General features: G+C 36.5%; 1 protein-coding gene across 7 annotated transcripts; it reads left to right on the forward strand.

Moving 5' to 3' along the window:
* Positions 1-128: 128 nt before the first annotated feature.
* Positions 129-16,930, forward strand: THUMPD2 (THUMP domain 2 tRNA and snRNA guanosine methyltransferase). Of its 7 annotated transcripts, none has more exons than XM_034427500.2 (11): positions 272-592; positions 2,876-3,016; positions 3,126-3,258; positions 3,927-4,336; positions 5,628-5,705; positions 6,580-6,632; positions 9,761-9,848; positions 10,275-10,346; positions 11,599-11,713; positions 12,588-12,705; positions 14,986-16,930. In XM_034427500.2, the coding sequence occupies exons 3-11, from the start codon at positions 3,177-3,179 to the stop codon at positions 15,317-15,319; spliced, it is 1,350 nt and encodes a 449-aa protein (XP_034283391.2). In that variant the 5' UTR covers positions 272-592; positions 2,876-3,016; positions 3,126-3,176; the 3' UTR covers positions 15,320-16,930. The 7 variants fall into 7 exon arrangements, with proteins under 7 accessions (XP_034283388.2, XP_034283391.2, XP_034283393.2 ...); XM_034427501.2 differs by having other exon boundaries at positions 373-592; positions 3,130-3,258; XM_087883278.1 differs by having other exon boundaries at positions 396-879.
* The last annotated feature ends 5 nt before the right edge of the window (positions 16,931-16,935 follow it).

Consider the following 16,935-nt stretch of genomic DNA (forward strand, 5'->3'; position numbering starts at 1 on the left):
ACACTGGAAGTTTTTAAGAAGAGATTGGATAGGGTTTCCTGCCTAAGCAGGGGGTTGGACTAGAAGACCTCCAAGGTCCCTTCCAACTCTGTTATTCTGTTCTACACTACTTCACCAGCCTGCACCTGATTTTTTTTCTGACGGAAAAAAAAATCGTCTTTAAGTGGGGCTGCCAAGCCATTGGAGCGAGGAGGACTTATTTTTTGTTTTTGAAAAAGGAATTAGGTTTCGCACGGCGAAAACGGAGAGGTAGAACAGGATCCCCAAATGCAGTTTGCCGCCCTCCATTGGAAAGGGAGGATGGGCCGGCGCCAAAAGCACAAGGCGACTCGGGAAGCAGCGCCCTTGCCTGCAGGAGGCAAACTTCTCAGCGGCCTCCCCTCCGCGACCAGAGAGGAAAGCGGAGGCAGCGTCGACGTCCGGGGGGGACTCGACACCGGCTGTTTCCCGCGACAAGGTCGCAATGGCTGACGGAGGAAAACGGGAGAGGCCGAACGAGGCTCGCCGCTGCAGTCGCTATTTTTGCACGGCGGGACGCGGGATGGAGCCCTTCCTCATCGAAGAAGTGCAGGCTCGTTTGGGCGCCACTCAGGTGAGCGGCTCCTGTCTCCTTAGGCCGCGCCCGGCTCGGTTCGATAAAATAACGGTTTAGAAGCTCGCTTTGCTCGCCGCAAAACCTTTATGGGGAGAGAGGCAGCGATAGCGGTCTTGGGTTGAGGTAAAGACTGGGCCAATTGCTCGTTTGTACGCTCGCTGCTTCGGAAAACCAGTTCCTACAGTTAGCCATGTTTATTCAAAAGTCCCACCGCGCCGTTTTGGCCTCCCCCATGTGATTCTGTATACGTTTCTCCTGCTGCGACGACGTTTGAACGACTACAGGTAATCCTCAACTTACGACCACAATTGAGCCCAACATTTCTGTTGCTAACTGAAAATTTCGTTAGTACTGTTAAAGAAGGTGAGTTTTGCCCCATTTTACGATTTTTCTTGCCACATTTGTTAAGTGTATCACTGCGGTGGTTAAATTGGTAACAGGGTTCAGTGAATCTGGCTTCCCCACTGACTTTGCTTGTCAGAAGGTCACAAAAGGGGATCATGTGATCCCCGGGACACTGCAACCGTCATAAACGTGAGTCAGTTGTCAAGTACTACCTGACTCTGTAGTTTCTTCCCCAAACCCCCAAAACTTTAACCTTAAACTGTCTACTGTTGACCTCACCCCATTCCTAAGAGGTCTATAAGGAGCGTGCATAAGTGCACCAGCATGCCTACCGTCCCTGTCCTAATATTCCTTTTTACTTACTCCTTTCATGTATTCAAATTTTACCTGTTATCTTAAATATGCTTGACAAATAAATAAACTTAAACTTAAACCTAATGGCAAAAAAATAGGGGGGGGAAGTATCCGAATGTAAATCACGTGACCATGGGGATGCTGCAATGGTCATAACTCTGAAAAATGGTCCCAAATCACTTTTTTCAGTGCTATTGTATCTTCTGTCACTAAGTGGACTGTTGTAAGTCGAGGACTACCTATATGTATGTTTGAACTCGTATGCACCTCCCATACCTTGTGTCACATCTTACCACAGCTCACTTCAGTCTGGTGCTAGAAATCCTATTTTTAACTGCTTGTGACATTTAGGCTGTGTTTATAATCATTTGCATTACCAGTCCACATGTGCAAAATCTAGATTCTAAAATCATGAGTTCTTGAGCTTTTAATAATTAAATGGCAGGTGTCAGGGAAAGGAACATAGATATTCCTTTATAGTAGGCAACCTGGAATACCTGGATGTATTGCAGTTATTAAAGGGCAAGAGATTTTGCTGGAATAAATGACAATAAAACAAAGTGGTCTGTGGTGTTTGTGTGGGTAAACTGCAAGTTTTTGATTAGTTCAGTGAGAAGTATTGTTGCTTTCAGGGATGAAGATTTTTCTCTTGTCTGTGTAACAGTGTGCATATATATGATAATTATAAATGCTGGGTGTTTTTTGCCTGGACTCAAAAGACGATTTCATCTTTGTAGTGTAAAATCTACATTACTGATCAGCATTCCTTGGTTTGTTGTCTAAGTCGTACATTGACTTTAGAATAATTGTCAGTAGGAAAAACTATCTACCTTTTAATTTCCCATATTATGGGATTTATCACAGAAAGCTTGAAAAATAAGCCAGTTTTATGATTGATCATAAAATGTTTTTATTAAATTCAGTGATTTGCTGAGGGCATGACTTAGAGCTTTGTGAATGTTCAGTTCTGCTGTGCATGTAAGTTCAGAACTAAGTTTTGCTGTGTAACAACAGTTTTACTGCATAGGGAATATTATACAGAATTTCAAAAACTGTAGGGATTTCTTCATTCAGAACGTTCCATAACGTGAGCCCTAATCTCACAGCAAGGCTGTTGCTTTGCATTGTGCCAGCACTCAATGTCAGATAATTCAACAGAGCTGAAGAAGCTTCTTGGATGAGAAGCAAAACGTCTTCCAAAAAAATCAGAAAGTCCAGTTGCCTCTTGAAAAAGCACCTTTGGGACAATCATGACCTGGATGACTGAGAATCTCTATAGACATATTGGAACACTGCTTTCATGTCACCCCTAGTCCTTCTTTTCACTAGACTAGACAAACCCAATTCCTGCAACTGTTCTTTATATGTTTTAGCCTCCAGCTCCCCTAATCATTTTTGTTGCTCTTCTCTGCACTCTTTCTAGAGTCTCAACATCTTTTTTACATTGTGGCGACCAAAACTGGATGCAATATTCTAAGTGTGATCTTACCAAGGCATTATAAAGTGGTATTGACACTTCATGTGATCTTGATTCTAGTCCTCTGTTAATGCAACATAGAACTGTATTGGCTTTTTTAGCAGGTGCAGCACACTGCTGGCTCATATTTAAGTGATTGTCCACTAGGACTCTAAGATCCCTCTCAAAGGATAAATGGAATCAGGCAAACAGAAAGCATCCCTCTTTGCCTTTTTTCATAGTACCCAGTACATTTTATAAACAAGGTCAGTTGCTTGAATTAATCCATTAATAAAGATGATACTATTTTTAAAAAAATCAACTCTCAAATATATATCCAATTTTATTTATTCTTGGCATGCATTCTCTTTCAAGGTAGAATATGTATCCGGAAAAGTTTTCTTCAATACCAATCTTGAGCTAAGTATGTTGAAGAAACTAAAGTCAGCTGAAAGATTATTTTTGCTGCTAAAGAAATGTCCTCCACTTTCCTTCCATGGGAATAAAGGTAACCCGTCTTCTATGTTCTTCTGTTCCTTTCTTTGTTAAAAGAATGCATTAATTTTCTATTAGGTGCTTCATTCCCAACTACTTCTCAGATATGATGCTTGTTCAGTGCTTTGCAGGCAAAATAATAATATCTAGGCTTCATTTACTAAGTAGATAGTTATGAAATTAAAACGTTTCTTGGGATTCCTTGGAAGGAAAACATAGTACTCTTTTGGATTTGTGAGCTCCAGTACAAAATCCACATCTTGAGAAAATAGTTGCTTTCTGAGGATTTTGAAAAGCAGTTATCTGAAGTTTTGGAAGAACAGAATGAAGACATTCTATTCTGAACAGATTAATACCAATTTCTTTCAACTTTAGCATCCACTAGCATTTTAGAATTAAGCATTCTAATGCATGGGAGACTTATTCTCATTCAGTTTGCTCTGGATTATAGTTTAAACTGGCTTGAAAACTTTTGCTCCAAAAAGTTTTTTGTTGTTGTTATTTTAATTAGGAAGCATACAGGCATGCTGGTGAATTTACTAAATCTACAAAGGAAGAAGTTGGCTTGTTACATAACTGGAGCATTAAAAGTATGGAATCTAATAGGAAATCTTGTCTTTTGTTTTTAGATGTTAAATGATATGATAAAATGTATGGACTAATAATTCACTATTATTTCAGGAAGAATAATCCAGGATGTTCAAAAACTTGTAAATGAGAATCCCAGATGTTGGCTGCATACAACTGCGGTCTGGAGAAGTCTTTATGATCAGTCAGCAAAGCAACAAAACTTGTGCCAAGAATATCCAGATTCCAAAAAACAGAAATTGGAAGAAGAAAACCATATTGAAAATGAAAAGCAAAAATTGCAAATAATATTAGAGACAGATACTATTAAAAATCCAATTGAAGATCAGCAAAAATGTGATACACAGAATGTTTGTAAAAACATTTTATTGCCTCAGGGCAGACTTTTTCTAGAAAACACTCCTGAATTTATTCAAGACAAAACTATTGTTTGCAATAGTTATTTTAGTTTCAGAGTATCATGTCGCTGTAGTGGAATACTTGCAAAATTATTTACCGCACAGGTATGTAAAATATTCATTTGAAAGCTCAGGAGCTACTAAGCTTCATGAAAATTGAAGGATAATATGCAGGGAACAAATTGATGTATTAAGAATCTAAATAAATCTCTTACAGGTCTATAGGCTAAAACTTATCCATGATATGTTGTATTTTCCAGATTTTATTCTTTTTAAACATACTAATTCACAATGTTAATTTCCTCTCTGCAATTATATCTGTGGCAAATCTTTCAGCTACTGTTCTGTTTAGGAGAACATTCAACTGCACAACTGGAAATGGCTGCCAATTCAAAGTACATACAGTTTACAGCAATTTTTCTTCATATTCTATTGCATGGAAAAATACATTATTACATTCAAAATAACATTAAAAAACCCCATCTTACCGACCACAATTAGGACCAGCAACTCTGTCACCAAGTGATGCAGTCATATAGTGAAACATGACTGTCACTTGTAACTTCTTGCTGACTTTCCCATTGACTACTTGTCTTGAAGCCAACTGTGAAACATGCAAATGATAATCATTATCATGGAATGCTGCAACAGTTGTAAAAGTATGATGGTTGTCAAGCACCCAAATCAGGATCATATGACCATGGGGATGCTGCAAAGGCCACAACTTTGAGGACCAGTTTTAAAGCTCTCTTTTTAGTGCTGTGGTAACTTCAAAAGTAGCTGAACAAGAGGCCAGTAAACGAGGACTACTTGTACATCCATTTGAAAATGGCTAGCAAAACAGTAAATTTTCTTAATAATTGTACTGTCTGTCCAGATTATTCTGGAACTCTCAGAAAGGATATTTAATTTACTCTTTATGCATGATTCCATAATAATATTTAGTGAATGACATCAACATAGAAAAAATAGCACTGCTTGAAGATGGAAATGAATGTGGACATTTTGTTCAAGCTAAGCAGTTATAACTACTCTTCCTCTTAATTGTCAAAAGGAGATGGAGGACAAATTAAATTTCAGTACTGTCATTTCCTTACCCTGTGTGTGTGTGTGTGCGCGCGCGTGCGCATACACATACATAAAATATAAAAATAACTTGCTAGACGTTCTTAGAGTTTTTTTAAAAGCCATTTCATAATAAGACAGACTGAAATAAACATAATTGAACTTGGATGGCTCGATTTCAGTAAACAGGCATAAGGTAGGGGTGTAAAATATGTTTTATTTCTTCTATAATATTCAGCCCATTTTGTTTGCTGTTTTCTATTCTAAAAATCTACATAATATGCCACCTACCCAAATAATTCTCATGTCTGATTTGTGATTGCTTTTTCAGGAACTGGGGAAAATTATAGGAATAACTCTTATGAAAAATTTTGGATGGAAAGCAGATCTTAGAAATCCTGATTTAGAGGTAATAATCCGACTTAAATTGAATTGTTGGAAGTTTTGGGCTTTGCCTTCTTCAGATATCAAATGGTCTCTGAAATATGACTGGAAGTTATTTTTCATGTGTATTTTTGTTAATAAAAATCTTACGTTACACTTGTAGAATTTAGCTTCCTTATATTTTGATATCTATAAGTTCCTGTGAAAACAGTCAATAACCTATCTATAGTGGGGATGAGTCCCAACTGTCTTAAGAGACTGAGGTATTGTTGTCTTGTTTCATTGTGAACTTATTAAAAGACAACAGTCATAGTGGAACAAGTTGTCTGCCAAAACCTTTGAATCTAATAATAACTGAAATCTGAAAAAATTACAGAAATCTAAAAACAGATAAAAGACACAAAGTAAACAGTGTTCTAAAAATAAGAGATATAGATAGAATTTGAAAAGTGGCAAACCTTAAAAATCTAGGCAATGCTTCCACATTTCCTGTAGGATCTATCATTTAATTCATTGAATTTACTTTCACTCTCCTGAATTCTGCTACATGGGCAGCAAAACTTGCAAATGGTTTGTAGCTATCACTAGTAGAACATTTCTGCCACTTACCATTCTTTAGATGAAAATATTTGGCCAGTATTAAGTTGGGGTTTTGTAGATTTTTCTCTTCTTCTTGGATATCTCTATCACTTGTGTTTGCACTGATGGAAAAGTAAAATTAGTGATCTCAGTTTTGTACTATGTCTTATACAATATTCCTATATTATATTTCATATAGGTGTAATACTTGCATGCATTTAAGGATGAGATTGCTTTTTAGAATAATTAAAACATCCTTGAAAAGGTTACTTTATCTATTTATTTGCAAGTAATTATTGTAAATTTTCATTCATTTACAGATCTTTGTGCATCTAAATGATATTTATTCTGTGATTGGTATCCCTCTTTTCAGGTAGATGATATTATAAATTATTATTCCTCACTTCTCTATAAATACTGAGTTTTCTAATAGAAAACATGTTCCTCCAAAAAAATGGATTGGAATGGTTTTTGTTCTTGTATTGTTGACCTTGCAATAAATTGATGAGAAATATTTTATTGCAATAATTAAATGTTTAGAATAGTAAAACTAGCATTCTGTGTCATATAAAAGGACAAATAACTTGAAACATGGTACTAGAAACATTTGTACATTTATGTTTTCCTAGGGTACATGACATATAAACATATAGATTGGTAGAGGTGAGGACAGTTGTCAACATGTGAAAAAAGCAGTGATATATATACAATAGCATAGTAATATAATAGTTGTGAATGCTTACTACTTACATTTAGTTTTATTTATATATATGTGTGTGTGTGTGTGTGTGTATGTATGTATGTTTGTTTGTATGTATGTATGTATGTATGTATATGTATATATGTAGGTCTTTGGTTATTCGGGTTTTCTCCCGCGTAAAATTGGAGGTTTCTTGGCAACGTTTCAACAAAGTCTCATTCGTCATCTTCAGGCTGGTGTTCTCGGCTTCGTGCTTCTAGGAGCAATGTGTGTGATCGCATTTGTTTCTTCCTTTTAACTGCCAGTGGGGGTGTGAACTGATTGGGTGGGAGCTTGGCTGTGTTCTGATTGGGTGGAGGTGTGTTCTGATTGGTTGGGGGTTTGGCTGTGCTCTGATTGGATGGGGGGTTGGCTGTGCTCTGATTGGATGGATGTGTGTTCTGTTTAGGTGGGGGCTTGGTTGTGCTCGGGTTAGTCTGAGTAGCAGGGGGATTTGAGCTGGTGAGCTGTGTTGCTGTTGTTTGGCTTCGTGTTCGTGGCCGTGCTACCTCTTCATGGTGGGTGTCAGTCTGCTTCATGTATGGATTGGAGGGGTTTAAAGGGGCTAATGATGCAGCTGTGGTCTGGCTTCTGGTCCGTGGTCGTGCCTCATCATCAGTGTGGGTTTGAGTCTGCTTTCTGTGTGGATGTGTGGTGGTTACATCCTGTGTGGCTCTCGTGAGTGTGGGTCTGGTGTCATTCTTTGTGTTAGGGACTCGTTTGTCAATAAGGGCGGGTTTCCAAATGGCTGGTAGGCGGGAGGTATCATCTCATTTATTCATGCTGTGGATGTTTTTCTATCTCAATGGCTTCTCTGATTATTCTGTTGTTAAAGTATTCAGTTTTGGTGATAGTTCTGGTCTTTTTAAAGTCAATATCATGTCCTGTGGCTTTGAAGTGTTGGACCAGGGAAGAAGTTGGTTCCTCTTTTCTGACTGAGTTCTTGTGTTCTTCAATGCGTGCACTTATTCTTCTGTTGGTTTGTCCGATGTATGTGGTGGGGCAGGCGGTGCATGGGATTTCATATACTCCTTGATTTTCTAATTCAATTTTGTCTTTGGGGTTTCTTAGGATGGTGGATATTTTTCGGTTTGTGCAGAATGCTGTCTTGATGTTGTGTTTGTGGAGGATCTTGCTGATTCTGTCTGTGGTGCCTTTTATGTATGGGAGGAGGGCTTTGCCGTTTTCTTGTTCTCTGTCTTGGATTTTAGTGGGGGTTTCTTTTTGGATTAGGTTGGTAATCTTATTTCTTTGGCATCCATTGGATGTTAGTACATTAGTGAGAGTGTGTAGTTCGGTTTTTAGGTGTTGTTCGTCAGCTAAGCGTTTTGTTCTGGAGATGAGTGTCTTGGCTACAGAGTTGAACTGTGCTGGGTGGTGGTATGAGAGTGCGTGCAGATAGCGGTGTGTGTGTGTTTTCTTCTGGTAGATGGTGTGTCCTAGGGAGCCATTGGATTTTTTGTAGACTAAGACATCTAGGAAGGGAAGTTGGTTGTTCACTTCTGTTTCCATGGTAAACTGTATTTTGGGGTGTAGGCTGTTGAGGTGTGTGAGGAAGTTGTCCAGTTTTTCTTTCCCATGTGGCCAGATTATGAAGGTGTCATCTACGTATCTGAGCCAGAGTTTGGGTTTGTGATCAGATTTTTCTAGAGCTTGGGTTTCAAATTGTTCCATCACACACATTGCTCCTAGAAGCACAAAGCCGAGAACACCAGCCTGAAGATGACGAATGAGACTTTGTTGAAACGTTGCCAAGAAACCTCCAATTTTACGCGGGAGAAAACCCGAATAACCAAAGACCTACATACAAACACCCGCGAAAACCTCAGAAAACATGTGTGTGTGTGTGTGTGTGTGTGTGTGTGTTTCTTCTAGCCAGGTTTTCCCTACGTAACCAAGGTTTTTTGTAGCTCCAGCCCAGTACTGAGCTGGAGCTACAAAAAAACCTTGGTTACGTAGGGAAAACCTGGCTAGAAGAAAAACACACATAAACCCTATGAAGAAGTAAGAAAATTGATGTGTGTGTGTGTGTGTGTGTGTGTGTGTGTGTGTGTGTGTGTGTGGTCTTAATTTTTTGCATATATGTATGTATGTATGTATGTATCTATGTATGTATTATTATTATCTTAATTTTTAGCATATCAAAATGAGAGCCTGGTGGTTTTTAATGAAAAAATTATGGCAAAATTCATTTTAAGATGAAATTGAATATAATTCAATTTACTAATTAATTGTAGTTTAACGATTTCACACAGAAATTATGAGGCCTGCTGGCTTATATGTGGTTACTTTACCTGCTTTTTTTATCCATTTGTTTATAAGGTTTTTTCCCCCATTTGTATGCACTGTTATCTTTTTTGGTCAATCAAATTCTAACTATTTGGACAGTGAAACAATTCCTACATATTTCCAGAGTTCACACTATGACAAAAAGTACTTGTGGAGCTAAAATAGAAGTAAAAACAGCCTTAGTAGAATATCACAATTTGCAGAAATAATTTTTTTAAAAGGCAAAGCCCCGCCCCCACAAATAAGTGTTCAAAACACTGCAAATATAGATTGTATGTGCTCAGTTTTCATATAACTGTAAGTGACTGTGTTGGAAATTTGAGATATAGAACGTGGTATATTGGGAAAATGATATGAATGAAAGGAAACAATCCTGAAGAGAAGCATGTCATTACTGGCACATTATGTTAGAATTCTAGATATGCATTGAATGTTCTTATTTTTATTTAACTAAGTATGTCTATTATTTGCAGACTTCCCTTGGCAAGTCGAGCATATATTAAAACTGCTGGATTGCGATCTACCATTGCTTGGGCTATGACATCGCTTGCTGAAATCAAGGTAATGAACAAAATTACTAAGCAACTATTATGGGAATTTTATAGCAGCATTTGAAGCATTTAAAGTATGTGAAAGCTGCATAGTTTGCAATTCCCTTAAATTTATTGGGGCTTAATTTCTCAATAAATATGCAAAAATGTGTGAGCAGTTCAAATCAAATTAAGTTGTCTATTGTCTCTTGGTTTTAATCTCCATGGTGTACACAGGGATAATTACTATAAAATTGCTTTCAGGATTATTGAGATGTATGAAAAGGAAGATAAATATTCAAATGTGCTGTGAAGATGTAGAAAAGTATTAACTATCAAATCTAACTTTTGCTTGCTTTATTTATAGTATATACTGTATATTTTTTCAAACCAAGAAGCAGTTACAGTACCTATAAGTTACAGATTATATTAAATTGGTTTTTCCCTCTCTTTTCAGGCTGGAGCATTTGTATTGGATCCTATGTGTGGTCTAGGTACAATACTTCTGGAAGCTGCAACGGAATGGCCTGTAAGTTCTCTTCTTTTAAGAAATACCTTTTTTGTTACATTGCATTGCAAGTCCTAGGGTCCTCACAATTAAAATCAATCTCCTAAATGGTTCTTAGAAATTTTGTGGGATTTAGCTTAACATTCATTCAGTAGTTAGTATTTGTATAACTACTGTAACTATGTTATAAGAAAACAAGTATTTTATCAACTATTGCTGTTTGTTCATAAATTTCCTAAAAAACTTCTAGGTTAGCTTAATTATTAGCTTACCAGTTACCAGTAGACAAATTTAGAATTTTTGAAGTAAGAGTTTCAAACTTCATTTGAACTTACATCTCCTGAGAACATAGACACATCTTTATTTTTTGAGTCAGGGACTTTTTCTGGTGGTTGTGGTTGTTGTTCAAAAACAAGTGTATTACAAGTTAAAACAGGCTGAAATAACATCTAAAGATTACAGTCATAAATTAACAGACTTCTGCATGTAGGCTATAAAAATTGCTTACTGGAAATAACAGACAAAAAAGAATCAGCTTTTCTTCCAGAATAATTAAAATATTTTATATTTCAGTTCCCTTTTATGTTTGTATTATTATTTACAGATAAACATGGATGGATAACTGACTTAACATTATTTTCTTAAGTATAACATAATCTGTGTCATTTTTTAATCAGTATATAATCATTTTGAGCCAGATAAATCATTTTCTCAGTTTTTGAGATCTTTCGGCAGAAACACAATGAATTAATGACTGACCCTTTCCAATTTATGGTCTTCCTTATCTCTGGTTTCACTGATGCTATGAAAAGCAAACAAAAGTTAAAAGCTTTTATTTCATGCAGCCTGTGTGATCAGATTCTATTTCTTTGGAGATTTGTGTTATTTTTGCTGTGAAAATCTCCTTGGGTTCCTTTCTCCAAAGATGCAAAAAGCAGCTGCTTGGGAAGAAGTCTCTATTTTATTTGGTCAGAAACAATACAAAGCTTGTTTCTGGGACAGCTGACAGCGTACTGGCACATCAGCAAGGTTTATATACATTTTTTAGCCTTTGGTGTGAGTGAAATATATTTTAAATGCCCATGAGAAAGCAAGAAATATAGCTTTCATGGCTAGAAGAAATATTAGGCAGAGATACTAAATTCCTGGGTCTTTTCCAGCTTAGATTTCCTGCCTGTCAGTGCCTTTAAGGAAACATTGTATTTTATGAATGTAAATAAAATTAATAATGTGTAAAATTTGTTCTTAATGTAATTGTTTGTTTCCTCTACAGAATGTGTATTATTTCGGATCAGATATAAGTGATTCACAGTTACAAGGAGCCTACTCAAATATTAGAGATGCAAGCCTGATAGATAAAATTGAACTATTTAAATCTTCTGTGACAGGTAAATATTAACAAGAGTACCTTGTGTAAATTACATAAAAAATATACAATGTATAAAATTTGATAAATGTATTGCTTTATTTTTATTGGCTTGTAAAAGTCTTCATAGAACTAGAATGTAAGTAACAAACTCTCTTTTTCCCAGAATTGTTTTGTGCACTTGATTTAATATATGTGTCTTTGGAATTAAAGTTGGAAATTGATACTGGTGTTTCTTCAGATAATTAAAGAGAGTTATGATATACAAATGGTGATCAAGATATGAACACATCCTATATTTGCCTTTGATAAGCAAGTTTTTTATGTTAACAGCTCTTTGACTAGGGACAGTAATGGAATAGTATACGGTATATGGGAAGTGAGGTGTTGCCCAGATTCATGGCAATTGAATTGTTGAATTGAATTGAAAACAAATACGAATTGTTGTCTGTCTCCATTTTGCCTAGCAGCTATTAATGCTAATTGTGAAGATGTTAATTTGAAAAGAAGAGAGTTTGATTCCAGAAATGTTTCCTGTTATTCTGTTCTGGGAAATTTTTAACAATGCTGATTGTTCTGCCTATGTGATACTTTCAGCAGCAAAATGAAGAAACACTATGTTTGTTGATTCCCTCTGTAGCCCTGTAGAAATTTGGGGGACCCTATGAAACTCAATGCAAGGAGGAATTGGCAAAAATTGAGTCCCATATAGGACACTGTCTCTGCCCCATGTATAAATGGGAGTTCTAGAATAATAGAAGCCCAAATAGATTTGATTTTTTAGTTCCTTCGGAATGCAGAACAGAATAACAATTAAACATTTCATTCCAAAGGGATTTGTTAAGTTATAATGCTGTCTTAATTCAAGATCTTTTAAGTGTACTTTATCTCTTCAGGATTACCTTTTCTGTCAGAAAGCATTGATGTCATTTTGACAGACATTCCATTTGGAAAAAAGTTCAAAATAACAGAAGACATGAAGTTTCTTCCGAGAGTTTTTCAAGAACTTGAAAGGTATATGAGTCAATAATAATAATAATAATAATAATAATAATAATAATAATAATAATAATAATTATTATTATTATTATTATTATTATTATTATTATTATTATTATTATTATTATTATTTTATTTCTATACCGCCCTTCTCCCGAAGGACTCAGGGCGGTGTACAGCCTATTAAAAACACAAAACAACATCAGTTAAAATAGTTTAAAATTATTAAATAAATTTAGCTGAATTTTAAAACCCCAGAATTTTAAAACCCAATTTAAAATTGTTATGTTGATAGCCCGGCCTGGCGGAACAACAGGGTCTTGAAATACCCAGAGGTCGGAGATCTTACGTATTTCCGGGGGCAGTTTATTCCACAGGGCTGGGGCACCCACAGAGAAGGCCCTCCCCCTGGGTGTCGCCAGCTGGCATAACTTGGCCGATGGCACCCTGAGGAGGCCCTCTCTGTGGGAGCGAACTGGCCGGTGGGAGGCTATTGGTGGCAGAAGTTGGTCTCGAAGGTACCCGGGTCCTATGCCATGGAGCGCTTTAAAGGTGGTGACCAGCACCTTGAATCGCACCCGGAAGACCACTGGGAGCCAGTGCAGCTCGCGCAGGAGGGGCGTCATGTGAGCGCAACGAGTTGCACCCATAACCACCCGCGCGACCACATTCTGGACCAGTTGGAGTCTCCGAGTGCTCTTCAAGGGGAGCCCCATGTAGAGAGTCAAATTATCTGGAATTCAATAATTAATATTAGAATGAGATTTAGTATATGATATGTAGTCAAATACACATCATAACTAGATAGAAACAATGTTACTTGATGGTAATTACCTATCTTCTAATATAAGTGATAATACTGATAAGGGAAAATATTTGTAGCTCAGAATCAAATGAGGAGTCCTTGGTGCTCCCTGAGTTTGGTTGGTTTATTTACAGATGTTTCACTAATTCCTAATCAGTGATCGGAGCACTGGTGATATTACCTAATTTGTTTCATTATAGTTAAACATCTGCAAGAAAACAACCAAGTTCAGAGACTACCAAGGATCTATCATAAATAATAGTTTCAAATAGGATGAAAAAAATATGCTTGTAATTACTAACAAGCTCAGAAGGGCAGGGTCTGGTCAAATAATATACAGGACTCTGCTGATGCTGGCAGTGAATGAGAAGTCATAGGGTACATACTGAGAAATTTATAGTAGAGTAAAGGAAATGTTCCTGACAAAGTTATTTTAATTCAGATGGGGGAGGGGTGTTTTTAAAATAGGTTTGTTACTTTCCCCAGGAACTTTGACTGTAGCCTTGAGTTCCCTGAGTATAGGACAGTGTTCTAAGAATAGCTTATGTTTAGAACAATGTCCTATATTCAGGGAACTGAAGACTACAGTCAAAGTTCTGTTTATGTTATGTTATTATGTTATGTTTAGAACAGCTTCCAGATGTATAGTACTTCCTCATTCTTACTGTAAAGCTTACAGTACTTCCTTGAAATCTCTTCTCTAATCTCTGCTCTGCAAGGGGCAGAGGCAAACGGTCAGGCAAAAGAGAGGTTACTTACAGAAATTCTTCCCCTCCCCCACAGAACAGAGAGATTGGAAAGGAGGAACGAGTACTGTAAACTCTCTGCATACTGTGCCTGCAACTCCCAGACCTGGACTATCAATGCAGTCAGATTACTTTCGATATGTAGAGGAGCAAACAGCTTACTCTCTTGCAATCTCTTCCTCTCCAATCTCTACTTTGAAAGGGGGAAGAAAATAGGTTAGGCACAGGATGATGTGTACTGACAATAGCAATCACAATATTGAGGGATGCTGAGCATGTTGTAAATGGTTGTAAATTGGCCATAAAGTTATTTTTTTTAGCATCATGGGTAACCTCAGTTATTGAATATGTGGTTAGTAAGCAAAGACTATCTCTAATGTAAATATCCCAGATCCATCAAAAAATTTTGTTTTGGGTTCTTGTATTGGGTTGCAGTTGGCAGTCAAGACCTTACTCATTGTCATTTATTTCAGCTGGATAATAATGGATATAGCAATTAAGTATAATGAAATACTGACATATATGGAAAAAAACTGGAATTTGTATGATGCCCAATATTAAAATCAATTTACCAAGATGTTCACTGAGATGCTTTCTCTTGTTGTATCTTACTATATAGAAAGGTAAAGATAAAAGTAGAGAGATTGTGAACTACTTACTAGATACTCAGGAAGTTTCTTATAAAATAATAAATGTTAAACCAAGCAAGAATATATTAGTTAACTACTCTCTATTGTTTTTCAGGGTGCTTTGTTTTGGAGGAACTGTTGTACTGTTACTTAATCAAGAACTTTATAAATGTATTTCCAATGATACTGCCCATTGCTCTCGGACTGAGAGATCCATCTTGGCAGAATCTTCTACTGATTGCAGACAAAGTAATTTGATATCAGCTGAACAAGGTATCAAACAAGAAAGTATTAGTTGTGGTACTGTTTCCCCCTCATCTCAAGATACAAGGGAAGAACACCTCAGTTACAAAAAGGCAGATCTTGGTTCTCTGGTGTTCATAGAATCCTTTGAAGTTAGTCTTGGCAAGACAAATGCATTCATATGCAAGTACAAGAAGATAACTTGAAGGATCTAGAAGGTAACAACGGCAAGTATGTATAAACACGTTGATGGACTTGACAATGAGAACTGCATAGCAATCATTGCAAAAGTTCCTAAGGGATTATATTAGGATCTGTAACTGAAAGCACTGGGCTAAATTTAGATGTCTGAGGTAAAAGAGACATGGTTGCTAGTCCTGATGGAAATAGACATTAATAGTGAGATAGCTTTAAGGGATGTTATTTCTCAAGCACTCCTCAAGATAACCAACATGATGCACTCTCTGAAGTGGTTGATGACAGTCTTGCATCGATTCTTGGCACTTACGCATCATCATTTTGCAATATTAGACAAGGATTATGCTTGGTGTGTCATAGTGCGTTGTACTGTATTGTATTCTGCCTTCATGAGAATCATTGTGCAGGATCTAACTGATCTTTGGGAATATATTCAGAAGAAACTTCTGAAATAGGTTTCCTGGATGCTAGTCCATTGCTGAGCATTATTCAGACCATTGGCAATTGCTTTTCATAATCTTGTGTTATGAATCTGGGAGATGAAGATTCCCAATTAATAGAAGTCTTTTTTATATTATCTGTTATTAGATTGCACTATAAGCAGATTTGTGCCTGAAAATCATAATGAATCCTGCTTCAGAAATCAGTGCTTTGTAGCAAGAAAATCCAAACTGTGTTTTTAGTATTTTTCCTAGAATTGTATGGGAAGTCTCTGAAAATACAAAACTTTAAAAAAAACACCAGAACCCAAGAAGACTAATTTTGCAACCATGCATTTTTGCACAGAAAGAACATTTTGGGGGACAGGTCTCTTTTTACACAAATTCATTATTTAACTAGCAATAAAAGGTACATTTATTTGTATTCAGAAGGAAGAAGCCAAAAGAAAATATGCAAACATTCCTAATAAAATCAAGACATTTGGTCTAATTCAAGCAATTATATTATCTGCTTGATGGATAAGAAATTACGTAAGTGCCTGTCAGCTGTTTTAGCCGTTCTGATTCAGATGCAATAGCTTTGTTATGCTTCTAATACTATAAATTAATTTACCAATGAAAAGTATAACCATTTGGACTACATAAATTGGTTCAAAATCAGGGAACTTTTTAACACTAAACATTTACATTTCCTAATTCAATGTGTGTGTAAGAATGGTAATGTAGAAAATTGATTATATTATTCCTCCTGTTCATCTATAAATTCTAAAAATCTAAAGGGAATACTCCAATTGTTTTTGTAATGGTCATGACCTACCATAGTCATAGTAGCAACATCAGGTATATTTGGAGCAAGCATATGAAGAAAAGTTTTTTGCTGGTAGTATATGTCCATTTTGAGGATGGCCAGTGCCATTGACAGTTACAAAAAAATAAATAGCTGGCATGCCCATAAGTTTGTCTCTTAGCTTTATGGTACTGGAAATAGCTGAGAATGAATCTGTATGTACCTATGTAAAGGTACTTTTTTCTTTCTTTTGCATTGGCACCATGGAATGTTGCAAAGGTAGGCAAGAGCTAATGTAGGGACTATTTCACATAGTTTTGTCCTTAAAAAATTAAAGGAATGCATTTATTAAATTGAAACGGGTGTAACCAAATAAAGAATATCCTTTGTAATTTGT

Source organism: Pantherophis guttatus, chromosome 1, assembly GCF_059756535.1.
Source record: "Pantherophis guttatus breed Tessera chromosome 1, ASM5975653v1, whole genome shotgun sequence".
NCBI classification, from domain to species: Eukaryota; Metazoa; Chordata; class Lepidosauria; order Squamata; family Colubridae; genus Pantherophis; species Pantherophis guttatus.